The sequence below is a fragment of the Poecile atricapillus genome, chromosome 9 (genome assembly GCF_030490865.1).
Source record: "Poecile atricapillus isolate bPoeAtr1 chromosome 9, bPoeAtr1.hap1, whole genome shotgun sequence".
Lineage (NCBI taxonomy): Eukaryota > Metazoa > Chordata > Aves > Passeriformes > Paridae > Poecile > Poecile atricapillus.
The window spans coordinates 8,610,122-8,636,793 of NC_081257.1; the positions used below are offsets into that span (position 1 = coordinate 8,610,122).

The following is a 26,672-nucleotide window of genomic DNA, read 5'->3' on the forward strand; positions in this document are numbered from 1 at the left end:
GTGCAGCTGAAGTAACTGTTCTGGTGACCTTCCAAAGTCACACCTGAAGGCACTGGAAGTGCATATTGTTATTAATAGCTGTGGTTTGCCTTTTGTGGGCACTTGAGAAAAGTTTTGTCTGTGAATAGGTTGAATTAAAGCTCTTGGCATTGGATGTTCAGATTGCTTTAACTTCTGAATCAAGCAGTGGGCTGTAAACATGGACATTAAAAACAAATAGCCAAGTAGGCCCTAGTGAAAGTTTTTTGGAGAGGCCAGCAGAGGATGTTTATAGTGAGAGATAAATAGTGAACTTCCTGTGGTTAAACATTCCCCCCCACTACAGTTAAACACTTTGTTTCCCTGCTGCTGCTGGAATTTGGTTATTCTAATAATTGTCATTTACTGTTGGTACAGCAGTAGAAATGTACATCCAAAAAAAAGTGTTGAATTACTGTCGCTGCTCTAAAGAACTCTACCCTTTGAGCACATGCTGCTTGTGTGTATTCATGCTCTTGATCCTAGGAACTGAAAATAGGAGAGTGAATGAGGTGAGACTGGTGCCTGAGGAGCAGGATGTGTGATGGGACCGTTGCTGTTGGCATCAGAGCTGTAGGAAGCAAAAGGTGACCCTGAGGAAGTGAATGACGGAGCAGCTTGGAGCACAAGGCTGGCCTAGGGACAAATGTGAATTCTGAATTCCTTGTACTGGGGTGACGTTAAAAACATTCTGGTTTGAGCAAAAAGAGGAGAGACAAATTAGTAGATAATGGGCTTCTTCTGGTCTAGCATCAGATGCTTCTCAGGAAGAACAGGAGGATAGGGAACTCATCCCCATGGGATGCAAAGAAGGGAGACTGGTTGTCATCATTGATCAAAAGGATATGATGGATGGTTAGTTTGGATAAGTGATGGATAAATCATGTAGGGCTAACCTTATTATTTGGAAGGGTGGTTGTGTTGGTTTAAAGTCAGAGATATGAGGCCCTAGATAGTACAGGATTTTTGGAGAACAGGCCTTGAATTGAAGGCTGTAGAAACTGCAAGAACACTTAGTAAACTTCAGATCTCTAACAGTAACAGCTTGATACAAAAAAACATCCGTCCTTAACACATGTAAGGAAAAAACAAAATCTAATTCTGGGTCAAAGGAAAGGACAGCTGATAATTTGTTTGGTACTAAGTGAACCTGGAAAATATCAACTCTTGACTCTGATTTCACAAGATCCATGAGAGTTTTGAGGGCTGATGAATTGCAGCACAGCTGATCTAAATTGTTCCACGTCCCACTTGGGTTTCACAACCTTTTTTTGCATTTGCATTATTTCACAATAGAGTCTTAAGAGGCAAGAAATAAACATGTAATTTATTTTTCCTTGGCTGTTAAGCCTTAAACTTTAGAAGGGTAGGCAGTCATAATTTTGCTCTTGAACTGCAACTTGCTGTGTTGTAATGTTTAAGAAATATTAAACTGGGATAATGGCTTTGCTTCAGTTGCAGCACTTCATCACTTGGCCGTTTTCTCTCACTATTTGGTATTTTGGGTGTGTTTTTTTCTGCGTACCCTGTCTTTGTTGATGCTGTTTATAAACAAGCACTCTTAAATGCATATATTACAAGCATCCGTTTTATAGAAAAAACTGACTAAAGTCTTACAGCATCTTTAGCAAGTGATGGTGTCCAACCTATTAGTTTTGTTTTACTGTTCTGAGTGCTTATGTTCCTCTAACAAAATCAGTGTTGATGGCACATCCACAGGTTGGGGCTGTCAGAAACCCTTAGGAGTTACATATGCGAAGCAGTAGAAAAATGAGTTTGTTTTCTGGAGACTTGACTGTGTAGAGATATATCTGGAGATAAACCAGAGAATCCAGTGGTAAGGGAGAAAGCTGCGCTTAGGAGTCTGCCTTGGCTCTAACTCACACAGCTGTAACTCACGCTGGAAATTTTCTTTAATATAAATTGAACGATGGTGAGGTGCTGTGGAAAGGGGGCTTGAACACTGTGCCACTGGGAAACCAGGAATTACATACATGTAACTTGTGGTATGTTTGGTTATTTTTATCAACCTACTTCCTCATGTCAAATTTGCTTATGTTTCTTCAAGGGAAAATGTAAGCCATGAGACACTGATGTTGAAAATACCTTCATGGGAATGACTATTCCTCCCTGCTTGCAGTGAGTGTTGGCAGTATTCTGCTGCGAAAGCTGTGGTTTAGATAAAGTGAAAGATAATTAATTTCTTTGGAGTAATTGTTACATCCTTGGAACTTTCTGTTCTGGTCTTTTTTATTCAACTAATGAACAAAATTAAGCCTTGTTAATTACACAGGATCGTAAGGGAGGAAATAAAGTTTGCTGTGCTGAGTCTTTGTGTGTTGGGAATGCTACACTGAGGTACAGAAGAGGTAAAATAGCTGCTTTGTGTGCTTTTATTTTTAGTCCTGCCATTTAGCTGTGAATGGGCTGTTTTGGCCAGCACAGGTGCATTTGGCTTCTACTTCCCAATGCACAGGTGTGTTTGTCACTAAGTGCCACCTGTGCAGGTGGTGTGAGGCTGCAGCCACTGGTGACCATCTAATCCAGAACACCAAACATTTTTTTAGTGCCCTGAATTTTAGACTGTGAACTGCCATCCTCTTGTTAAAGACAAACACTGAGGAATGGCATGTCCTGTAACACTATGTCCTGTGTAGTGTTGTTTACAGGGCTGTGGCATTTTGTAAAAGCAGAGTATTTGGGATCATTGGCATCAGTGGTATTCCTCCTTACAAAGTCAGGGACAACTGTCTTTATAGATTAAAAGCACTCTTGGTCAGCCTGGCATCTAACGAGAGTAAGATTGTCACTTGTTTGTTTGGGATAATTCTCTTGGTTTCTGCTCTGTGGTTATCCACCAGAGTGATTGGAATAACAGGTGAGATGTGCCTGTTAAACTGGACACATGGCAAAGGCAACTTTTGCTAGTTTTGTGCTTTCTTTGAGGAAATCTATGTAAAAATGCAGGTGGTAGCAGGCACACTGAATGTCCCTTGTGCATGTTGTAGTTGTGTTGATCTAGTTTGCTGCTTGGTTAGAAAATCTATTACAAACCCATGCAGGCAGTAAGACTTAATTTAGAAATTTAGCTGTTGGTATAATCTGTAAAGCAGCCATTCAAGTGGTTTGCAGGTCTCTTCCTGACAGCTTCCCAGCCTGTAGTTTTACTCCAGTACAGGTTTATCACTGCATTACCAAAAGACAAATGTTCTGTGAGAAGGAGAAATTGATATGGCTGACCCCAGAAGCAGGGGAAAAAAAAAAAAAGAAAAAAAAAAAGGAAGAGTTGCTCTAAGAATAAAAAGTTGGTAAATTCTGCTTGGAATGGGTAGAAAAGCCCATTAAGCACAGTTACTTGCAGAGCAGGAGCAGATGGGGCTCTGTACAGAGCCTTTCTATACAGATCCTGGTTTGTCTTTTACAGGTCTTACTTCCCTGCTTGTACTGAAAAATTGTTCAAAACTTGAGCTAGGTGTTTCAGGTGAAGAAACACCTCTTTTTTTGAACAGGCTTTGAAGAAAAATGTCTTATCTTAAAATTTCTAGGGGCTCAGGGGTTTCTCTCATCTCAGTATTTTACTGTATTGTCTTTGAAGCTGTAAGGAAGCTTAATAAGCACTATGCTCTTGGCACTCCATAAGCTTGGTTGTTTCCCTAGAGACTTCCTTCACCCTCTTGGGGAGGGGATTCACAGCCTGAACTTATGACAAAGAGGAAAAGAAATTGTAACCTTTCTTGTTTATAGACTTCTGCACAGAGGAACTTACTCTGAGGACTTGTATCAGTGTCCTTCCAGAGACTTGGTCGTGTTTGGATGGATCTGTTTTGGTTTGCAGGATCTGTTTTGTAGCAGTCATTACCAGGAGTAGTTGACTGTTTCATAGATTTGAGGTTGGGTACCATTTTACCTCCTCTCCCTCATGAAAAATACTGTATTTTTAATGTTTTTTGTTTTGTGTCTTTCGATGTGCATATTAAAACAGTACATCTGCCTTTGCTAATCTGCATGTTCTTTTTTTGATGTGTTATGTGAACTATCTGCACCAGATTTATGCAAGTGACTTTGTGGGATGGGACTTTGTGAATCCAAAGCTTGGGAATCTTGAGCAATCACAGTCCTTTGCACAACAGTTCAGTTATGCCTTACAGCTAATCACTGAGATATGGTCATTTGGAATGAATTAATATCTCCTCTGTCGAGGCACCTAGGAAATTGATACATGTGTGGATTGTATAGAAATTAATTCCCTTAAAAATAGAGGGTGGAGGGAGCTGGTGGTATCTGCACCACTTTAATATCTTCTTTCTTTTTAGGCAGTTCCTTGTAGCTGTGATTAATGCAAGGTATCCTTAGTTTCGTGCTGTTAAAATATTGAAAAGCTTGTGATTTGAAAGGAAATGCCTCAAGTTTTTAGATTATACATACAATTCCTTCAGCCTCCTACAGTGTTGAGTTTATTTTTAATTAAATGCTCTGGCTTTGATTAAGAGTGTACATATATCTATATCAAATTATTGTACTTGATTGTGTAGAATACTTGTGTCTTATTCTCTGTAACAGCCAAAATGAGCTCTGCTCAAGAGAGATTTTACTGTTAATTATACTTAAAGGAAAAATAATCAGTAGTGAGTAGCATGTCTTACTATAACGTATTAAGCTGCATCTGTCGTGCTTATTTTGCTCAAAATCGAGAAAAGACTGAGCAGTATGTAGGTCTTGTCTTAAAAATGCAAAATTTATTTTAAAAACTGTACACCTTGCTGTTTCCTTTCAATGCAAGCACTGCACTAAGGTGTAGAGGGCATAAGATGCCCCTCTATAGAGGGAAAGGTTTCCTTTCTTTTGGTATTGTTTCTGTGTGCAAATGCACAGGTTTCTTCTTTTCTGCCTGCTTACACCTCACATGTCCATCACTGCACTACCACTGACTCCTCTTTCCAAAATTCAGCATAGGAAAGGTGGTCAGATTCACTGTCCTTGGAGAGCTCACAGAGAGGGGTTTTCCACTGCAGCAGCAGTCTTTGCTTTGTGGGAATGCTGCTGGTAAATCCTGGTTTCCTGTGTTTCTGTTCCAGTATGTATGACCAATTGCCCTACTCTGATTGTCATGGTGGGTCTCCCAGCAAGAGGAAAAACCTACATCTCGAAGAAGCTGACACGCTACTTAAACTGGATTGGAGTGCCTACGAAAGGTGATGGGTTTACTTCTGTTTACATCAGAAGGACAGGGCACAATGTTAGGTGGTTTATAAACCTGATTTCCAGTAATTTTCTTGCCCAGTTTTGACTACTTACAATCTTTCTGCTTTGTTAATGTATTTTTAAGCAGTTACATACACAGACAGTCACGTTGCTGTTTTAAGTGTTAATTGATCAAATTATGTTGGCTGTCCCTTTACCTCCTTGTTCTGCCAGGTGCTTAAATCAACCTTTCCCCCATATCATTAGCCATTGCCCTTTTTTGTTTATTTATTTTTTCCTTCTTTTCCTTTTTTCATGTGGCTGAAAAGGAATGTTGTTTACAAGCAGTTGAACAGTCGGCACTTCTGGGTTAAACTTCCCGACTTCTCCATCTTTTTTTTCTCCGTGAACTTTGTGCTACTTGCAATTCTCTACTTCTTTGTGTTTGTGGAATGACTTGCAGTTCTTTGTCTAAATACTAAGAGCCCAAGGACTGAGGCAGCCAGTTGCTACTTATTATCACCTTCTTAAGGATTTGTGTGTGTGTTTTGGGCAGGAAATGGCTCAGATTGGCTGTGCCAAGGACCTGGCTGGGCTGCTGTGGTATTTTGTGGGCCCAGTAAACAGCACCTAAGTCCATTTGAGGTTCTGGGAAGCCACCTCCCCTTCCTTCTCTTCTCTGCAAAAGGGCAAGACATATTTGGTGTGCTGTCATTCAGTGTCCAGTCCAGTAATAGTAGCTTTATGCTAGTTAATAATTTAAACAACATTAAACACATGCTAAAGTGTGGAGTTTTGGCTGGCTATTCAGAGATGTATTTCCTAGTAGCTCTAAGAAGTCAAGATGAAAAATTCTTGCCTATATTTAAACTGTCTTTTGATTCTAGGCTAAAGCTTTTTGTGTGGGTGTTTTCTTAAGTTTTTAGGAGCTTGTTTAATGTGCTTTATTTAGGAGAGACATTATGGAGGATATATTATATTGTTTGAGAGTTGACAGGATTTAAATTATCGCTTGATTTTGACTGTTTTCACATGGTTTAACCCTTCTGATGACCAGTGTCAGCTAGTTCAGAGTTCAGTTTTATCCATTAGGCTTAATGAAATAACAATCCAAGCAGTTTAGCCTATATCCAAGGTGACAAAATGCTTGTATGTTAGATATACATGTAACTTAAATTTATGAGATGTATTATCTATAAATGTCATTGAGTTTGAGCACTTCACTGTGTGAACTTTGACAAGCAGAAGTCCAGTATTGGACAACAAACAAGATATTATCCACATCTGGCTCATGCTTGGTTGAATCCCAAATACTAATTTTACTGTAGATGGGGCTTGGCTCAGCTGTAGGAAAAATTCTGTGGGCTACTGTGAACAGCACATCAGAAAACACACACTTGTGCTTGATGAAAACCAGGTAGAGCATTGCTGCCCAGTTTTATGAAAATATGCAACAGAAAGTTGCCGTATGAGCCTCTGTCCTGGCATTATTGTTTGTCTTTGTTAGAAAGGGTGACTGAGATTTTCTCAGAAAACCACAGAGCCTTTCTGTCTGTGAATTCAGTGATGCAATTTTACTGAAGTCAGTCATTGTAAAGCACCTCACTGCCTGGCTGAGGCAATAGATGACATTTTCCCTAATTTTTTCAGTCAGTGGGACTGAACTGATACAGGATCAGTATCAAGTAGCCCTAACATCTGCTACCCTTTGGCTCTTAATGTCTTAAAATTAGTGTGTGCTTAATTTAGCAAGAGTTCTTGTTCTCTGAGACAGATGGTTCAAATTATGAGGTTATGTAAACCAGAAAAAAGATAAATGCCATCTTTTCATGTGACGTCAAGCAAGCTGGAGAGTTCAAGAACAGAAGGTGGGGGTAAATAGCCCAGGTTTGGTGATGGTTGAATCATTTCAGTCGTCACTTCTGTATCTTCTTCCTTCCCAAATCCTCTGTTGTTTAGAATGTGAAATGGTTAAAAGTACAGGGAACTTTTGTTTGTGCTTTTTGAAGGAAATGAGGTCAATTAGATGAATGAATAGAATTGTGGTTTTGAGATACTAAGCCTTGGAAGCTTTTTTGAATAGTTGTGGTTATGATACCAGTTAGCTTTGGGAAACTTTTCCATAGGCGTGGCTGCTAAGAAAAAAGGCTGAAGCTTGTCCCACTAGATAGCACTTTTTCCTTTGCTGTGCATGGGCCTCTGGCAGTAACTATTCCTTCTCATGAAACTCATTATTTTTGATTGTTGCAATGCTTTTGTCTGACAACACTGACTATCTGAACTTCTTGCACCTTCTGTTTGTTTTACAAGGATCCACCTTTTCATGTAGCCACTGTGGCCAGTGCTCATCAAAACCATGACAGAATCACCTGGATTGTTCTATAATCCATGCCATGAAAAATTCCATCAACACTGCTGAGCTCAAACAAAACTTAACCTTTGGGGGAAAAAAAATTATATCTTTATCCTCTGCCTCCAATCCCAATAGCAATCTGTATACAGCAGCTGGTTTTTGAACTCTTTTATTCTGTGTCTTTTTTTTCTTAACTACAACCTTATAATTGTGTCTACAGCTTCTTTTTCTCTTTCCAGTAATGAAGTCTGGCAAATAGAGTTGTATCTTGGCAGCATCTCAAACAGAATACTTCAATGTGGTTTAATGTTAAAAAAAACAAAACCAAAAGCTTTGCAGGTCAACAGAAAAAAAACCTGTGGGTCTGAAACAACTTAAACATTAATTGCATTTCAGAGACCTGCTTTCAGAGGCATTGAATGAAATTAACTAGGGTTCAGTGTCATTCTGCTCTGCTGCAAAGCAGAACTGTCTTGCCCTAATCCCATACTTGATAATTGTGGCTGTGTTTGGGCATGGACCTTTTGCACCTTTGCCCAGATGAGGAGTAGATGTTTTTTGACCACTGATATGAGATCACAGGGAGATTGTTTCATACTTAGGATGATATTTAAATTATTTTTTTGCTTTAGTGATTTATCTTTTTTGTTTGTTTTTCTAGTAAGTGGGACAAGGACTGTGAAATACTAATCCTTAAGGAATTGAAATATTTGAGCAGGGTTCTGAAAAAATCTTTCCAATACTAAAATTTTAAGTTTTGTTTACCTAAAGCAAGATTGTTTAGTTCTATTTAGAGCTCTGCCTTGCTTAAATAAGAGCTATAAGTTTTGGGAGGTGCTATCTGAATACTGTTTCACTGTACATATACATAGAAGAAAAGACTAATAATAATAATAAAAAATATTACTAATAACAATTACTAGTCCGTTATAGACTTTGCATAACCCCTGAAAAGGAGGAAAAGAATTTGTTTTTGTTGTCCAGGCAGACTGGCAGACAAAGGCACTACAGTGTGGCTGCTGAAGTGGAGTGACTACAGCCCAAATGTTCTTTAGCTGTTTCCAAGATTCATTGCTGTCGTGCTATTTTAAACCTCCCAAAACACGAAAAGTATGATACATTGACTTCTTACAGGCTGAGTTATTTTATCTTTGCAGGAAGTTTGCTTTCAAAGTTGTCATAACTTTTGTCCTTCTCACGTGACTGTTGCTGGCTCTCACTAATGCTGGTTTCTCTTGGCAGAATTTAATGTTGGTCAGTATCGTCGAGATTTGGTGAAAAAGTATAAATCCTTTGAATTCTTCCTGCCTGACAATGAAGAGGGCTTGAAAATCAGGAAGTAAGTTTTGTTGGTACACCATGCCAATCATATTAAAATGATATCCTATGTAATTTGCTCTTGGAGATGGCTTGAAGTTGCATTTTTGTATGATCAAGAAGATCCTTAAGGGAGACTACAGGAAAAGACATTCTAGAGATGGTGGAACAGTGATTTCTTTAGGTTGATTAAAGTCTGGGGCTCTTTTTTTCTTGATTGTTTCATCTCAAGCATCAAAAATGGAGAGAAGTCCTTGATTCCTTTTCATTAGGATGTGACTACTGTTATTCCTGTGGATACTCTAGGACATTTTCACTCAAAAACTATTTTAACAGACAGTTGGAACTTTTCCTACCTTTTTGTAAGGTATCAGCTAATAGATGTGACTCTTTCTGCTGCATAATTCCTAAAATCCCATTTTAGAGCTTTCGTTTGCTTCAAAAAGGAAAAAAAAACATGTATGTGCTTTTCTTTTTGATTTGCATAGTGAAATTGTTCATCTGGAGCACTTTGAATGTATTCATCATTATCTGCTTAAATGAGTGAGAATCAATGTGTTAATTTTCTCTCTGAAACTGTGTTTTTGGCCACCATGCAGGTGCTTCATTCAGTCCATCAATCCACAGCCTCAAAAATTGCCATGTTTTGCTCAATCTGTGAAAAGCAAAAAGAGAACGAGCTTGTGTTCAGATGAAGCATTTGAGTCTTGCTTTTGGCTGGAAAGAGGCTGTGCTTTAATGTAGGGACAGACCTTGTGAAGAAAGGATAGATGAGGAGAAAGGCCAGAGCAAGAGGCAGCTATTTCTTTGAGAAGATCAAATGAAAAGACCTTTTGACTTTCTTTAACATTCACTGTACTTATTAGTGTGTTCAGGAAAGCACTTAGCATGTGCCATGTGAAATGAGAAGGAAATGAGAAATTTGGGATGGATTGAAATAATATTTATGTAGACTACTTAGAATATGAGCTGTCTTGTTCTTAATTCAGCTTCCCCTTGCACATCAAAAATGTCTGGACTTCCTTTTGTGACTGTCCCTTGCCTTGTCCCCCATCTCTCTTCCCTTTTTCCCCCTCAGCAGCACCGAGTGTTGCTAACTCAAAGGAGAGCAGTTTGCATAAGAACCTCCCAATCCTTGGGGATAAAGAGGTGCATTAGCCTTGCAAGCCACTAACTTTTGCTTACAGGTAGAGCCAAACCTTTTAATGTGCCTCTGTGTCACCTATTAGGCTAAATGGTGAGGGATGTAGCATGAAATGGGCTGAGTGATAATCTGCCTAGTTAGCAATGTGTAAAGACGGTTTGTATTTATTCAGCGAAGACCTGGGTGATGAATCTCAGCTCTTGACATCTGTTGACTGTGCTAATGTGGAAATACTGTCAGGATCCAAAAGCCTTCATTTCTTTTTCAAAATAAATCTGTGCTTGCAGAAGATGGTAAATAGAAGAGTTATGAATTTCAGTCTGGAAGTAAAAATTCAGGAGTAATGCAGGGAAGGGCTGTTGAAATGGGCAGGCTTTTATGTTGGTAGTGCAAAGAGACTGTACTTACTGGGAATAAATGGGCTTTGTTCTGCTAACAAGTAAATCGTGTACAATGTTGCCCTCCAGCATAAATGACGTGTTAGGAATTATAATGGACTTTGAAGATAATGCTAGTGCTGGGGACACAGTTGCATATTCATATGTTCTTGTCCAGATTTAAGGCAAGTGTAAAGTGTTAGGGTGGGGATTTTTGTTGTTTGTGTCCTCAGTTGTCTCCAGTACTAATTTACACTGGATTGGTGACTGCAGTGGGATGACATTTCACCTCAGTCACCAGTACTTGATGTTTCCTTTGTTCTGCTCTCTGCTTTAAAAAATTTTTCTTTACATAAGCAGTTTTTGCACAGTAGCTCAAAAGAGAGTGAGTAGATTACTGAAAAAGTTGTCTCTCCACTTCAATTTAGTGCCACAAGATAAACCCCTTAAGTTGGTTTATCTTATTTTGTGAATCAAATTAAGAAGCAGTTATGTATGGATAGGTAATTGGCAAAAGCATATGGTTGCAGGGATGTTTTAATGATGTTATTTTAGATCAGTGGAAGTGTATCCTGATCAGCAAAGTTGATGGGTGTTCTGTGGATGTGTAGCTGTGTCAGAGAAGAGCAAGGTGACATGACCACATTTCCTTAGTGTAGCTTGGCTGACCTCTGTCGGCTTTTTCTCGTGTTTGGAGGCAGGTCTGTGTTTTTTGAGATAAATTATCTAATATTTTCAGGGCACTTTGCTCACAAGTGCATTAACAAAATGCCTTTAACGAGCATTTGACTGTGATTCTTTCCTTCTGAAGACAGTGTGCCTTAGCAGCGCTGAATGACGTCCGGCAGTACCTCAGTGAAGAGAACGGGCACGTGGCTGTAAGTTTCTTGTTAAAGATGCCTTCTTGAGATGCCTCTGCACTGAACACTGTGTGTCTGCTGGATAATACACAGCCTGAGTGATTGCAATAGCTCTCCAGTATACTGGATTTCTTTTCTTTGGCAGTTAGATCTGCCTTGTTGCTGCACTGAACTGAGTGCTGAATTTCAGGGTGATGATGCCATATTGAGCATCATCAATCCTTTGATTGGAGGGGTTAGCTGAGAAGAGGATATAACAGCAAGAAAAACGTCCACCTTCTCTCCACATTACTATAGGACACTGCTCCACAATGTACCATTAAACACATCTGCCATTTTGCTTGCATGTCCGTTTGATGGTTTAGTGTTCCCAGTGGAAGGTAAAGACTAGCTGAACAAAAAGTATCCTTTGTATTTCTTGGTACTTGTTACTGGCATGAAATGTCTGAAGAGAGCAGGAGAAACAGTAAGTTGCAGCATACCTGAGTATTTAATGATGGGATGCAAAACATCAGTTTTTTGATTTGACATTGCATGTTGAGACTAATTTTTAAATTTTTTTCTTAAGACTAGTGACAACAACTCTGGGGTTTTTATTAACTATTTAGGGAAAACCATTAACTATAAGTTCTGCTGGATACATTAGGTAAATGGTATGCTTTGGCAAACTTCATATTTTAGTAAAAAAATGATGTGTTCAGAGCTAAACTGAGTTCCTAGAAAAATGGCTGTATTGATGGTGTTATTCATGGGCAGGATTTACAACTCTTGCAAGTCTTACACTTGCATTTTGAACAGCCCATTGGACCACAGCATCATTTTTTTGTAGCGTAAGTTCACTAAAAACTTGTGCATTAGTATTTAATGCTGATAATGGGCAAGGAGGAAGATTCTCTCCTGTACTATGTGCTAGGCTTAAATTCTGATTTCCTTTTCCAAATCCAGAGTTCTGCTAGAATTGATTTCAAAATATTACGAAATTTTAGTATTTAGAAAACAATACGTGTAAAGTAGCAATGTCTTTGTTTTCTTGTTGAGCATGTTGAGATAGTGGGGTAGAGGGAAGGGGAAGTGTTTCCATTGCTTTCCTTCACACCGAGGGACTTTAAATGCATATTTTTTTGTTACTAGCACAGTGCTTTCCACAGGCTGTGCTGCTTTTTAAATTCCTTTTTCTTTCTCCTTTTAATTGCTCCTAGGTCTTTGATGCTACAAACACAACTCGAGAACGTAGAGAAACTATTTATAAATTTGGGGAAGAAAATGGATATAAGGTGAGTCAAAGCAAAGCAGTTCTGAGCTATTGCATGGCCAAGTAAGGCAGTGGTAGTTTTGCCCTTATCTGTACTCTTAAGTGGAATAGTAACAAGGCACATCCTTCTTGGATGTTTCATCAATAATGTGTTTTGTGTTCCTAAGCATTGTTTGTGATTAGTAGTCATTCAGCCCTCATTTTTGTCATCTTTAGTATTTGTATTGTTTGGAGCTAAGCTATTTTGTGCTACAGTTTTGTCTTCCTGGACCTGTGGTGATGAGTGCAGTGTCAGAAAGCACATTTAAAGTATGGTTCTTCATGCAGTTCACATCTTTTCTTCAGGAACATGAAGGGGATTCTGTGTTAGTTCTGTACAAACCAAAAACTGTGGTTTTCTGCCTTCTGGTTTTACACTTAGCTGTTTTCCAGTCATCTTTTATTTCCTCTAAACTTAATCTTTGTAAGCTTTTGATACAGCAAAACACAAGCCTCTTTATAAGCAAGGTTACTCCATTAGCTGGGAGGCTTCTAAAATGTTATTTCAGCAATGTTATTACTGTTTGTGGGGCTGAACTTGCATCATCTGCATTTGTTTCTTCCTCTTCCATCCTACATTTTTTCTACTGCGAGAACTTTCCACTTGCAAGCATTGTTGGGGAAAAGAGTACAGGACATGATGTGTCATGGAATGGTGAGGCAGGAATTTCTGATGAGAGGGTCTGGAGAAGCTTTCTGAGTAAATGGAGGGAAAAAAGTGTTGGTGTGGAAGTGGGTGACATGCTGCTCGTGTATGTTAGTATCCAGAGGTGTTTTCATTCATCTTCCTTCTTCCTCCCTTCTGATCATGTTCATGTGGACTGAAGACTTTTTTTGTGGAGTCTGTGTGTGTCGATCCAGAGGTCATTGCTGCAAACATTGTGGTGAGTAAAGTTTGCTTTAATAGCTTGACATTGGGAGGTTTAAAGTAGCTCAGTATTTTTAGAAGTACATGATAAGAACTTCCAATAGCAAAAACCCCACATTAGCTCTCAGTAATGGAAAAAAAGTGGGGTTTTTTTTTCCCTGTCCATGTGAATGTTACTAGCACAGAAGTTTAATTCTCTGAAGAGTAGGGGTTTTTTTGCTTTATATGTATTTTAATGAAGTTTCAGACAAAGCTTTTTGTTGTGTTTCCTCACTCCCTATTTCTTTAAACATCCAGGAAGAAGGGAAGGAAACTTAAATACTATTCTTTGGTTTTATTTTAAACAGCAAGTGAAGCTGGGTAGTCCTGACTATGTTGATTGTAGTAATGATGAAGCAACAGAAGACTTCATGAAAAGAATAGAGTGCTACAAGAACTCATATGAGACCTTAGATGAAACTCTGGACAAGTAAGTGATGGAACAACACTGTGATTATAGCTGGTGATCACAATATTATTAAAAAGTTATTTTAAGCTTTGGGGCATCCTGTACTGGGGATTAGGGCTTTCAAGTAATTATTTTAGTGGCTTGATCTCTCTCTCTCTCCTTTGCCAAATTTAGAGAGTGTTGACTCTAGGGGTGTAGCATGGTGACTTCCTTGTTGGAGGAAAATTGGCTAGTGAGTCTAGTCTGGGACAATATACTTTTTGATTTTCCCACTTGGAGAATGGTATTTATTCTTCTGGGCTAGAACTGGCATTTAGCAATTATTCCAGACTTTCTACAGTGGTTGGTACTTGTTTTGGTACTTAGAGGAGACATGAGTGATTTGTAAGCATAACTTAATTGGTTGGCATGGTTAAGGTTAATTATGAACACATCAGTCTTAAAAATGTGACTTCTGAATTAATTTCTTTGTGCTTGCAAAATTATTCCGCAGATGCAGGGCCGTGAGAAACTGTCTTAGCTACATTATTTATCCTCACACCAAAGCATTCTTCTGGTTTTTATTAACTTTGAACTCTAGAAAATAAGGTAGGGATGAATCACGTGAGGAGGAGCCCCTTTATTCTTGCTGTAGCCCAGGATTTCAGAGTAGGATTTGGAGCTGCAGCCATCCCAGGGTGCTGCTGGTTTGTTCCAGGCCAGAGCTGCTGAGAAGGCTGAGCTGCATTTTAATGTAATTGAGCGTGAGCAGCGTGAAGCCGGTTCAATCGGCTCAGTTCATGCGTGTAATTCCCATGATGGACCTAATGGCTGTGCCTGGCTGGAATGGTAATGATTAACTCCAAGGAGCACAGGCAGGAATGAGGGTGCTGATACCTGTTTCTCACTACCTCAGTTAGGTTTTATTATCAGTTTTCTTGTTTTATTGCGGTGTGGTGTCTCAAACGCATCGCTAGAAACAGATAGTGGTTATTTTCAGCTTATGAGACATTTTTCCTTGTGTGAACGAGAGGCTGCTCTAGAATTATAGCTCAGATGATAAAGGATAAGCAGTGAAAATTGAAATTACAAGCTGTCTGATGCTAAGAAAAGGTAGTGGTGGAGTAGATTACAGTACTGTTAACAAAGGGCTGCTCACAGAGCAGTTGAGAAAATGTCTTGCTTCAATCTACTCCCTGGCTCTTCTGCTGCCCTAGTTTTTCTGGAGGAATTAATTGAGATGTGTAATTAGTGGCCATTCCTTTTGGCCCCTGGGTGCTATCAGACAAAGACTTGGTGATGGAAAGTGTTTGTAACCTGGGGGAAAAAAACCAAACGGTATTGTAAAATAGATGTATATCTCACTCAGCTGTGGTAACTTAAGTGACTCCACTGAATATCCCTTACAGTGTGTGCACTGTATTTTTCCAAGAGTGGGATCTAGATTTGGACGAAGTGCAAGTAAAGGAAGCAGAAAAGAAAGTGATGTGAGCAGCCCCATGTGAAAGGAACAGAGTTCATCCTGTGCCTTTGGAGTACTGTATTGTTTCTTAGGACTAATGCATATTCCATGGCTAATGGAGGATTTTTTCATTTCTTTGGCTTGTCGCCCCTTTGTTTTATAATGAGAGAGAGGGTGGAAAAATTGTAGGTACGTGCTAATAGCAGTAACGTGGAACCTTACTTTTTTTTTTAACTTACTCATGAAAGGGATCTTTCTTACATTAAAATTATGGATGTCGGAAGGAGTTATCTCGTGAACAGAGTGATGGATCACATCCAGAGCCGGATTGTCTACTACCTCATGAATATCCATGTGACCCCTCGGTCAATCTACCTCTGCCGACACGGAGAGAGCGAGCTCAACCTGAAGGGGAGGATAGGAGGAGATCCTGGGCTGTCTGTCAGGGGGAAAGAAGTACGTACGTGCCTCCAGCCAGGCGTGACTGTGTTCTGTGTGTTTGTGCTGGGCAGTTGCAGCTTTGCACCTCTACAGCCTTTTCCTCTTAACGAGTTTAAAGGACTTCTTTAGTTGTGTGTTTGGGTAGTGGAAACTGGATTGACACTTTGTGTGTTGTGGTTTGTAGTCTTTTATCTGTTTGTCTCTGTTGGCTGAAACTCCTTTTTGTCCTACAGCACAAAACAGTTGGCAAGAGGGCTTTATTTTTTAAATATATTTTTGTGAAATCCTGACTAGTTGGGTAATTGGGAAAGTGTACACAACTTCAACAAATTTTCCTTTCAGCTTTAATGAAAGCTAGGAACTGCTGAAAACTTCTATTTTCCTTGTACTCCTTTTCTTTCTCCTGTCCCTCTTGGATAATGGAGTAGGTTGTATTTCTTAGCAAAAACTTTGACAGTCTTTTGGAAAAGCTACAGTGAGCTTACAGAGGCTGGAACCCGTGTATTCTCAACTGAACGCTGTGTGTTGGCTCTGAGCCTTCATCTAGTGTCTCTTGGTTTTTTTTTCCAGTTTGCCAAAAGCTTGGCACAGTTTATTAATGAGCAAAATATCAAAGATCTGAAAGTTTGGACCAGCCAGATGAAAAGGACAATTCAGACTGCTGAAGCCTTGGGAGTGCCTTATGAGCAGTGGAAAGTTTTAAATGAGATAGATGCAGTAAGTTCTTCTCTTTTAAATGCCTAATAAGTAGCTTTGATTGCTGGGGGTGAAGAAAGTACTTTGTTTTTTAATAATATGTCTTTTATAGGATAGAAAGTCATTGAAGCTGCTTCCAGAGGCTGGAAATGATTGTGATTCCCTGTAAACAAGGCTAAACGTTTTATTAAATTTTGCCACTGTTAATTTATTTTTCTCTTGTCTTTCCCAGTAAAACATTCCTCTGTAGAAGCCATGATGGTATGAAGTTTTGGTTAGTTGGGCTTGGAAAGAAGTTGTGGTGAAGGGGTTTTGCTAGCTGGCAATTTCCAGCTGCAGCTGTAAGATATAATAGGAGGTGCAATAGATAAAGCATGGCCTTGCTTTGTCCATGGATGTAACTTCACCTCTACAACCACCTCTGAGTCAAGCTGAGTGTCTTGTTTATCATGTGTGATGTTTTTAAGTGTCAGAGTAGCAAAATAAACCTGTTAAAGGTTATTTGTATATGGTTTTATTTAAGAGTGATATCTGCTTTTTGCATTACTGGAAATAGATGTTTTTTTAATTGCTTTCATTACCAACAGGGAGTGTGTGAAGAAATGACATATGAAGAAATACAGGAAAATTATCCGCTTGAATTTGCACTGAGAGACCAAGACAAATACAGATACAGATACCCTAAAGGGGAGGTATGCTATATTTAATTTCTCAAGTTGAAGGGCTTCCTTTTCTTCTGGCATACATGCATGCTGGCTTTAGGAAGGAAAAATAAATTTTTTAATTAATGGAAAGTTTGTTCCTTTCTTTGTGGAAAAGCACATAGGATCTTGCAAGGATTGAGCCCAGATCACTTCATTTGATTCAGGGCTTGAAAAATAAAACCGTAAATATAGAAAAACAGTGGAGAGCTTGGATCTTGTGGGCATCACTCCTGTGCTGGTCCTGCAGTGATAAAGCAGGAGGAATTATTGCAGGGCTTCAACTGTTGCATATACAAACTTGCTGCTAAGATGCCCTGTTTCTGTTCATCGCTGCTCTTGGTGGTGGCTGTTTTGCAGGTAGCTCTGGTTGAAATGCTGGGGAAATGTCCAGCTACATTACTGAACTCCTTGCCTCTGGGAAAATAAACTTGCTGGTGGTTTTTTTCAAGCAGTCCTACAGTGCAGTGATGGCCAGATGGTCACAGGGCCATCGCTGGGGGCTGAGGGTCTGGGCAGCAGGGAGGAGGGATTGGCCCAGCTGCTCCTGCTTGAGTCGTGAGGAAGCAGAGCTCTGCCTTCTTCCTCAGGAACAATCACTGTGACAAGAGCACTGTCCCTGGCAGTGTGACCCCAGTCCTGCTAATGAGGCTGTCATTAAGCTGCAAAGTTCTCCTCATGCATTTGATCGACTGTGCCTTGTGGGGATGAGTTGGTCTCATTTATCCAAGGCAGTTTTATGTCTGATAACAGTGAGGGGTTTGCACAGCTCTCTAGGGCTGGGGGCTTTCTGTTGTCTAGGGCTCAGTCAGCAGTCCCCCCTGCCTGGGGACCAGGGGGAAGGTTTTCTGCTGTGCTTGGTCCCTGCCCTGCTGGGCAGCATGCTGAGCTCTCCACATGTGCAGTACATGACCCATTTTGGACATAAGTGATGCGTTTTGGAAATACTTGGCACATTTTTGGAAGCAGAGTCTTTACCCTGGATGTGAAATTCAATCCAGTTGTGCCCATGCAGGAGCCCTGCTGTTCACCTGCAGCAGCAATTCCCTGTGCATCACCAGGCAGGACAGGTCACCAGCAAGTCCTTGTGCTGATGCTTGGTGGGACGTTGGCTGCTGTCACCAGGCCAGTCCAAATTGCCCACAGCTTGTTTTGAAAGGGCAGCCTGAACAAGTCAGGCTTTGTGAATTCTTTGCATGCTGACTGTTGGCTGGGCTTCCTAGATTTGGAAGAGAGATGCTTTTGAAGATGAGCTATGGAAAATAACATGGAAGACTCATATTTGCAGATGTAAATTAAATCCTAGGGATTTTGTGGAAATTCTTGATCAAAGTGGCTAATTTAATGAAGCTTTTCCATGAGGGAGACTTGTTTTGTTACGTGTATAATAAAATGTGTTATGTGTATGCTCAGGTCTGAACTGTGTTCTTAGTTTAATGAAAATTATTACTGCAGTATTGTCTGTGCACTAAATAACATTTAGAAGATGATTAATATGAAGGTAAGATCCCCTCTATATACATAAACAGTTCAAAGGGTTTTCCCTTTTTAATGTGCTCTGTGTTTCTCCTCCCCACCCAGTCTTATGAAGATCTTGTTCAGAGGCTGGAGCCAGTAATTATGGAACTCGAAAGGCAGGAAAATGTGCTTGTCATTTGTCACCAAGCTGTCATGCGCTGTTTGCTCGCATATTTCCTTGACAAGCCCGCAGGTAAGTCTTCCTTGATATATTAGTCTTGTGTTTTTAATAATTTACTGCTTAAGGTTCCAAACAGTAAATTCTAACAGTTTGCTCTATCATCAAACTGGTTTTGCTAGGCAGGTACCCAAGTGTATTTTTTTCGTATTTGACCCCCACATGAAACCTGGAGGTTGATGTTATTGAGCTGCTCCTCGCCTGAGATACTTTTGTTTTTTGCTCTGATTAGCATCTCTGTTGAATGCTAGGAAAACAGATACCTTGTTAGGTAAAAAAGTCATTCAAGTAGTTGACCTGAAACATAAAAGAAAATTCTCTTGTAACCTGCATTTCATGTGGAATTTGTGATTTGATTTCTCAGAACAACTGCCCTACCTGAAGTGCCCACTGCATACTGTCTTAAAGCTAACCCCGGTGGCTTATGGTAAGTGCAATCATATATATTTAATATATATGTCTGGCTATACTGTCTCTGTCATCAGGAAAGGTGATGAAGCGTTTAAAACACACTTTATGTTGCTTTAAAATAGTTAGGTTTGACATGGCATGTATGCCTGCAGAGCTTTGCTGGAATAAATGAATCCTCTGGATTGCCCTTGCTTTGCCTCGTGCCAGGAAACACATATGTGTTGCTGAAGGCCTGAAACCACCAGTGGCTCAGACTGCTGGAGGGGACAGTTTTGTGCTCAGTTCATACTCTATTTCACTAATTCTTCTGGCAAACCCATGCATTTACACATATGCTACAGAAAGATCTGAGTGTTTATTAATGTACTGGAGGGGTATTGCTTTTCGGAAGATGGGTAAATTTGCTTTTGTGTAGGTTCATCGTCTTGCAAAATGTGTTTCCTTAGCCTTTAATAACCTTCTCTTTTCCTGAAGTATTTTTTTTCCCATGGACTATGAGAGTACCCCATGAACTCACCTTGTTTGTTGATTTGGCATTTGTTTGTCAGCAACTGTTGCTGGTGCTTGGCTCAGGGGCTTTCCCTGGGCTCTGTGGGCAGTGTGTGGTGTGGGTTACTGCATGCCCTGTGTGGGCTTTAGGCTGATTGCTGAAGGAGTTTTGTGTGTGTTCCCACCTCAGCTAAACGTGTGCCTGCTGTTCATTTTCCTTAAGTGACAGCTGAGTTGTATCTGCTGATATCCCACTTGAGAAGATCATCTCAAGCAGGGAATTATCTGATTAGCTTATTAGGAAAAATGTATTGCCCAAAAATGTTGGTGAATTGTAGGCTGTCTTTGATTACCATCTCTGAAAAATAGCGGTCCAGATCTGTACTTTGTTAAGTTTCAAATGAAGTTGAAACAAAGAAGATTATGAAACAAAGTAGCTGCTATGCTGGGAAATATATCTAAAGAGATTTTTGTCTTTTGGTTGCAGTGTTGTCCTACAACAGGGAGGGACCGGAGGGACAGCCTGTGCTGTGGTGACATCTGGTGTTCCCAGCCTTGCATGACAAGCTGGGGTTTTGAAAATAAAGATTCACTGCAGTTAAAACTTGGGCTTTTTGAAACGGGATTCTTCTGACCTGCTAGTCTCTGCCTGTTTTCCACAGCAAGGCTTTGTTTTGGGTTCTCTTTGGCTTTTTGGGAGGTTGAGTGACTGCTCATAAATTTTAGGAGGGTGTGGATGTTTGCAGTGTTTGCTTACGCATTAAGAGAGGAAGGAAACAAATTGGTACAGAACACTGTCCTTGCCCTTTTGACTTGAGGGAAAGAAATGCCATTGTCCTTTCTTATGGTGTTTGATATGTGTGTCTGATGAGCACATTTCAGCCAACCTACTTTTTGGAATTGAGCCATCTGAAAACACAAGGAGTGTGTAAATTATTTCTGCAGTACTGATCAATGGCAGTGCTCCAAGCTGATGTGTCACTTGGCTCCAGCCAGGCAGGATGTAGGATCAGACCTGGTGTGTTTGATACCTCCCAGCTAAGCCTGTTCTGGAGAAATGCCTCCCCTGGGGCTTTGCTTTTCCTGGTGTTGGAGAGAAGCATCATTCCCACCTTAAGAGTCTGGTCTGCAGTAGAGGAACATCTGTTACAGCCTGACAGCTGGATGAGGGTGGATGTGACCTTTACCCAGCAGTCCAGGGCAGTGGTGGTCTCTGGAAAGAGAAACTGCAGCTTGCTGTAGGTATGAACTTGCTCATCAGTAATTAAAAATGAGCTGGGAGTATGCATGTGGTAATTACTGTGGAGCAAGGCATGTCCCTTTAGTTTATGTTTGAAGCTTTCCAGATGATGCTCTCTGGATTTTAAACTCAGCTTGTGGCAAGGACTGAGATGTCTCTGAAGTGTCTGCTGTGTAACAGTTCTGGGTAATGGCCAGCAGCAGGGCTCAGACCTTGTCTTGGCTTTGTCTCATTGGTCACAGTGGATCTGTGGACAGAAGGATGAGTAAGGATCCTGCTCCAGTGAGAGATGTGTTCATTTTCTCCTTAAAATCTGTTTTATGTTTCACTGTTTCTCTGAGTTCTGGCCCTTCCACAGTGCTTGCTTACAGTCTTCCTGACAAATGGGCTTTATCAGGACAGGCTTCCGGAAAGGAAGGCAAATACTGGCCTTACTAATTTATTTTTATTTTTTTAAAGTGCAGTGGCTTTCTAAGGAAATCCCCTAATTCTGTCATGTGGCAATTTGATGGAGTGTGTTATGACTTTAGGGAATAAATGAGGAGAAAAATCTGGAAACCTGCTTGTGATAGAAGATGGGCTCTGGTTTGTCAGAGGAAGTGATTATTAATGGATGTTGTGTAGAGTAGTGGTAGCTTATAGAAGTCATGTTTGTGTGAGATAAGCCAGGGTTTAGCAATCAGAGATTGCTTGAAGTGCTGTGGCCATGGTATATCGAGTAATTAGATCATTCTCTAAGTGGATCAATTTATACTACCTGGAAAATAGTTGTTTCTTCTCACTGTTTAATTTTTCTTATGTCACTGGCATTTTGAGTTTTTGAATGTAAAGCAGAAGTTCCTGTTCAGGAGTCAAACTGAAGTTCTGTTTAGCTTGAGGTTAAAACCATTTTGCACATATAGAGGGATAGGGATTGCTGACAACACACTTTACCTTCTTGTAATTGTTTTTATGTTTAAGAAATGAGAGCAGCTTTTATCTTCTTAGAATTTTACTGTAATACAGAAGTCCAGGGTGTTTAAAACACAAAAAGTTGCAAATAAAAGCTTTCTCACTGAACATTGGTTTATGTTTAAAAGAAATAAAGATATTTTTTCAAGGAAAATATTGAAAAAGCTAAGATGAGGAGATTGTTTTTAGACTGACAATAATATTCATCCAGGTGGAACAGATTAATTTCTGTAGCTTTAGCTCTTCAGAATTCAGGAAATTCTGGTATAAATCAGAAGGGGAAAGTGATTAACCTTCACCATGTCAAAATTAGATTGCATCTTTATTATAACTTCCCTTTCAAAGCAGACGTATCTAAAAATGTGTTTTCTATCAACAGGATGTAAAGTAGAATCTATATTTCTGAATGTTGAAGCTGTAAACACACACAGAGATAAACCTGAGGTAAGAATATTTTTCAAATTGGAGAACTTAATGTAATGTACTGTCTGAACTGATTTTTGTTGTCCTTGTGGCTAGAATTGATTTGATAACACAGCTGTTATTTTAGTGTATTTTATTTTATAAAATAAGCATTGCTACGTAATAACCTTTGCTACTGGTTTACTGTGAGGGGGGAGCAAATGATTTTATTGAATTTATCTTCTATGTGAGTTCTAGCTGGAATACTTTGTCTTTGAGAAATAAGGATTTGAAGATGTGGTGTCAGGCTAAAAACTGTATAAAGTTCTGCCAGGCTTTGTCACTCAGCAGAAGTAGGTGTACACAGTTGTGTTGTGAGTGCCACACTTATTCTGGGGAGATAAATCATCAGCTTTTTCATCACTGTGGTCACTGCTGTACGAAAAAGAGGAATTGATGATGTCACCTGTGTTTTAAGCCAAAGCTGGAGAGGAAGACTAGATCTCAGGAAACAGCAGGACAACCGGGGGAAGGAAATTGAGCGTGTTTGTAAAATGTAAGTGCAGAGATGATGTCAGTCCACGGCAGCTCTGTGTCCTGCCTGCGTCAGGCTCTCTGTGCTCCTCAGTGTCCACCTGAGCTCAGGCTGATTCTGCTGCTTGTGCCAAGCTCTTCCTTTTCTTTATCATCAAAGTTGTGTGAAATGTGTCATGATTAAAGCCCTCTGGTTCCCTTGCAGATCCTCAGGCTCATGCCACCAGGCATGGCACTGATTCTGTGCTGAGGTTAGGAGCAGTGCCGACTGGTGAATTGGAAATCAGTTTGATAACATGAAAAAAAGGGCTGTGTTTGGTGGCTTTCAGGGCAACAGTTTATGGTGAAAAGGAATATAGTGAGAAATGAGGTTTTATGTGTGTATTCAGCAAGGCACATGACATAAAGTGCCTTTTGTAACTGAGGGCTCACTTTTGTGGAGAATTCATGCTGGAATTCTTTGCTGAATTCTTCTGCAAAGAAGTTTTATTTTAATGGTATTCTAAGTTCTGAAAATACTGCCTTTTGGATGTTTTCAACAGCTGCGTTGCATTATTTCCTCGCTCCTGCGTTTCCTGCTTTGTCATTCTGCTTTGCCATTTTGCATCTTAGTTTGATTTGACATGTTTAGGAAATCCAGTTTGTGTTTTTGCAGTACCTAAAGCTGGAGAAGCACAGTGAAAATCCCTGAGGGTGTCTTAGGTTATTTGTGTTAAATAATGTAGATAAACATCTTTAGTTTGGTAAAAATATCAGTGCTGAATTTACAGGTTGCTAAAATGTTGCTGAAAATGCTAGTCCTCTATCTGAAGGTGTTTATTTCAAGAGGGAAAGCTCTGCCTGAATTGCCAGGTGACTCTCCACATTTCTAGCAAGTGATGTGGCCATGCTGGCACTGCTGAGAGGTGGCTCTGTTCAGGTGAATGTAGAGGATCATGAAGACACATCCATTGCAGTGGGCTCAAAGATAAAAGACTAATCTGAACAGAAATAAATTGAGTGAATGAATTTTATAAGGAGAAAGAAAAAGAGTAGTGGCATTTTCCTAAAAACCCCTCAAATTCTCTTCTTGCTCTGCCCCAAAGGAAACCCAGCCTGGTGAATATGTTCAGGTAGTGGGTCTGAATGATGGACTAAGTTGGTCCTGTCTGCATTTAATTGCTGCTCAGAGGACTGTGAAACTTTCAAAAGCTTTCATTTATATCACCTATGAAAATGTTAATTACTTCTGTAAAATTAAGTTTTCAAGTAGTCTATTGAAGTCAGAGCATTTAATTAAATACAGTCTCACATAACAGCATTGTTAAACAATGAAACTATTGGATTGAGAATTGCCCAGTGTGCTGTTCTGTGACCCACCAGTCGCTTGTCTGTGCTCCAGAACAGTGCCCTCCTTTTGGGCTCAGCTGAAAACGTCTCTTGTCACATGGCAGAAATGCAGGCACAGCTCCGGGGTGTTTGTTTGTGGCATGTGTGAACCTCAGAGTACCATGGTGATTTGTCTGGAGCAGATTGAAGCCTTGTGTTTGTCAGCATTGTAGTGGCTGAAGTTGTGACCTTTTCCAGTGAAGGAGTCTATAGTCTTTTACAGAAAATAATTCAGGGGAGTTGCTTTAGCTGTTGTTGGGTCCCTTCTTTGGGCCAGAAAACAAGTGCTGGGGTGAAATGTCTGCTCATCTGGCTTAGTTGCTGAATGACAGAGAGGACATTACTCCTACTAGATCCCATTTTTGATTTTGTTGAGGGGACATGGGGGAGGGAGATGTTTTAGTGCAAGGTGAGCTGGCTTCCCACAGTGCAGAAGAGGCAAGACTAATGAAACCCATCAGTGTGAAGTTCAAAGAATTGGCAATGGCTTGGCCTAAAATGGATCTTGTAAGGAACTTCAGAGCAGTTTATCATGGTCTGCTCTCGTGGTAGGAGGGAGAATACCAATTGCACAGGATTTGGATTTGCAGGAGGTGGTGCTATAGCAGATGTGATTCCTGACATGGTTGGCTGCACTGGCGTCTTGGTTTCATTTGGTTTTGAATTTAGTGCTGCATTGTTTTTCTGCAGCTTCTGCAAAAGGAGGTGAGATATAGTTGGTGTGATCAGCCTTGAATGCTTAAGGTGTCTGAGAACATATTTTTTATTTTGTTAGAGGTGTTATGTTGCCTATAACAGGAACACATGTTAAAAGCCTTCTTCTGGCACAGAAGCATGTGGCATATCCAGCGAAACACTGAAAGTTTCTCAGTGAGATGATGTGTATGTGCTGAAGCACGTGAGAAGGTGGATTTCTGCTTGGGCCTCTAAAAGACTTCCCCCTAAATGTGACTGACTTGAGCTTTGGGTAGTGCTGTCAGCAAGGGAGCTGTATTTAATTGCTCCTCAGAGGACTGTGAAAATTTCAAAAGATTTTTTTTTTTACTGTAAATACATTTTTGTGCTGTCTCATTCTGGGACAGTGACTGGCTCTCAGTCTGCTGCATTCTTGGGGCGTGGGGGGCTGAAACCATCTCTGCTTCTCAATCAACCCAGCTGTGTACTTGTGAAGGGACCTGATTAGTGGTTTTTGTTGGTCTTACTGCTGCATGATAAATATTCTCTGTATTTTTATTATTATACAGAATGTAGACATTTCCAGACCTACCGAGGACGCTCTTGTAACAGTCCCTGCTCATCAGTGAATCCTGTGTGCTGATCAACTATTGAACTTGGGGTGCTGTTTTCGTCCTGCTACTTCAGAATAAATTGAAAAACTAATCATGCCAATCACTTTGAAATAAAAAAAAAAAATAGCCACACCCAAACCAAACTCATAACCCAGAGCAAATGTTTGTACAGCGCTTGACTTGAAAACATCTATCAAATTACAATAAAACTGTTGCACTGGCTAATTTATTGTGGATGAGTTATCAAACCTTGATCGGCTCTCACTGGAATGCTGGTTTTGTAAATTGCTGTAATTTAAATATCCTGCAGCATTAAGCTTTACTGTAACAGCCAGCAATCATTTAGTGTTAGTTAGTTGCAGTGTATTTATGAAAGCCATGAAACACAACATCCCGTGTGAGATAAGAAAAGTCAAAATCTGTTTTGCTCAGCAGAGCCACCAGTATTATCTGTTTCAGGGCCCTTGGGAGTGATTGGACTGCCATGTAGTGTAAAATAACACCCATAATTACTGTAAATCCCTAATCCCACTGATCCACAGCACTAGTGTGCTGCATGTGCTAATTAATGATGTGCTGTTGGAGCAGGGTAGCAAGTTTTCACTTAGTTCCAGAACCATTATTCAAAGAACAGCAATAAATGTTTCTAATAGACAACTTTTGTTAACAGCTGTTCTGCATTAACCAGGCCTTAGGGTTTGCCTGTGGGCAGAAGGGATTTTAAATTCCCTCTTTTCCTGCTTCTGTGTGGATGTGGGTGATGGACCACTTAAAGCTCTGCCCCAGCTGCTGTGTACCCAGATTTTATGTGGACTCCAATAAGCAGTGCTGACCATTCCAGAACAGGAACTCAGCCAGAGGGGATTGTGTAGCTGGGTAGTGGCTCCAGTAGATGCAGATCTCAAACCAGCAGGGCATGAATCCCAAACTTTGATAGGAAAGCCTCTTGCAGGAGGGAGGAGACTGTGGGCTGTGGGAGATGTGGTACCTTGTTGCTGTTCCCCTGGTGTTCTGTGGGCACCACCAAGCTGTGGGAAGTACCTGTGCCATGGAGCAGGTAGCATTGAGGCAGGGAAAGGCAGAAAAACATTGAGCCTCAGAACTGCTTTCCAAGGGGGTCTTTTAGTAGTGAAAGTAAGCAGGACTATAGGCTGTG

The 26,672-nt window shown here is 40.3% G+C and overlaps 1 protein-coding gene across 8 annotated transcripts in view; it reads left to right on the forward strand.

Annotated features, from left to right (window-relative positions):
- The window catches only part of LOC131581968 (6-phosphofructo-2-kinase/fructose-2,6-bisphosphatase 4), a 51,056-nt gene that overhangs the window by 17,966 nt on the left and 6,418 nt on the right, over window positions 1-26,672 (forward strand). For 3 of the 8 annotated variants that reach the window (XR_009278234.1, XM_058844651.1, XM_058844658.1), the window contains exons 2-14: window positions 5,094-5,210; window positions 8,795-8,891; window positions 11,202-11,268; window positions 12,450-12,524; window positions 13,369-13,425; window positions 13,757-13,878; window positions 15,547-15,754; window positions 16,310-16,456; window positions 17,023-17,127; window positions 18,718-18,847; window positions 19,197-19,259; window positions 22,303-22,367; window positions 22,804-22,881. Coding sequence is in view for 7 of the 8 variants with exons in the window: in XM_058844651.1 (XP_058700634.1) it covers window positions 5,094-5,210; window positions 8,795-8,891; window positions 11,202-11,268; window positions 12,450-12,524; window positions 13,369-13,425; window positions 13,757-13,878; window positions 15,547-15,754; window positions 16,310-16,456; window positions 17,023-17,127; window positions 18,718-18,847; window positions 19,197-19,259; window positions 22,303-22,367; window positions 22,804-22,866 (1,316 nt within the window). In the remaining variant the exon portion in view is untranslated. Of the gene's footprint in view, window positions 1-5,093; window positions 5,211-8,794; window positions 8,892-11,201; window positions 11,269-12,449; window positions 12,525-13,368; window positions 13,426-13,756; window positions 13,879-15,546; window positions 15,755-16,309; window positions 16,457-17,022; window positions 17,128-18,717; window positions 18,848-19,196; window positions 19,260-22,302; window positions 22,368-22,803; window positions 22,882-25,471; window positions 25,731-26,672 lie in introns of those variants that run through there. The other 5 variants (XM_058844653.1, XM_058844655.1, XM_058844652.1 and 2 more) reach the window with 4 other exon arrangements.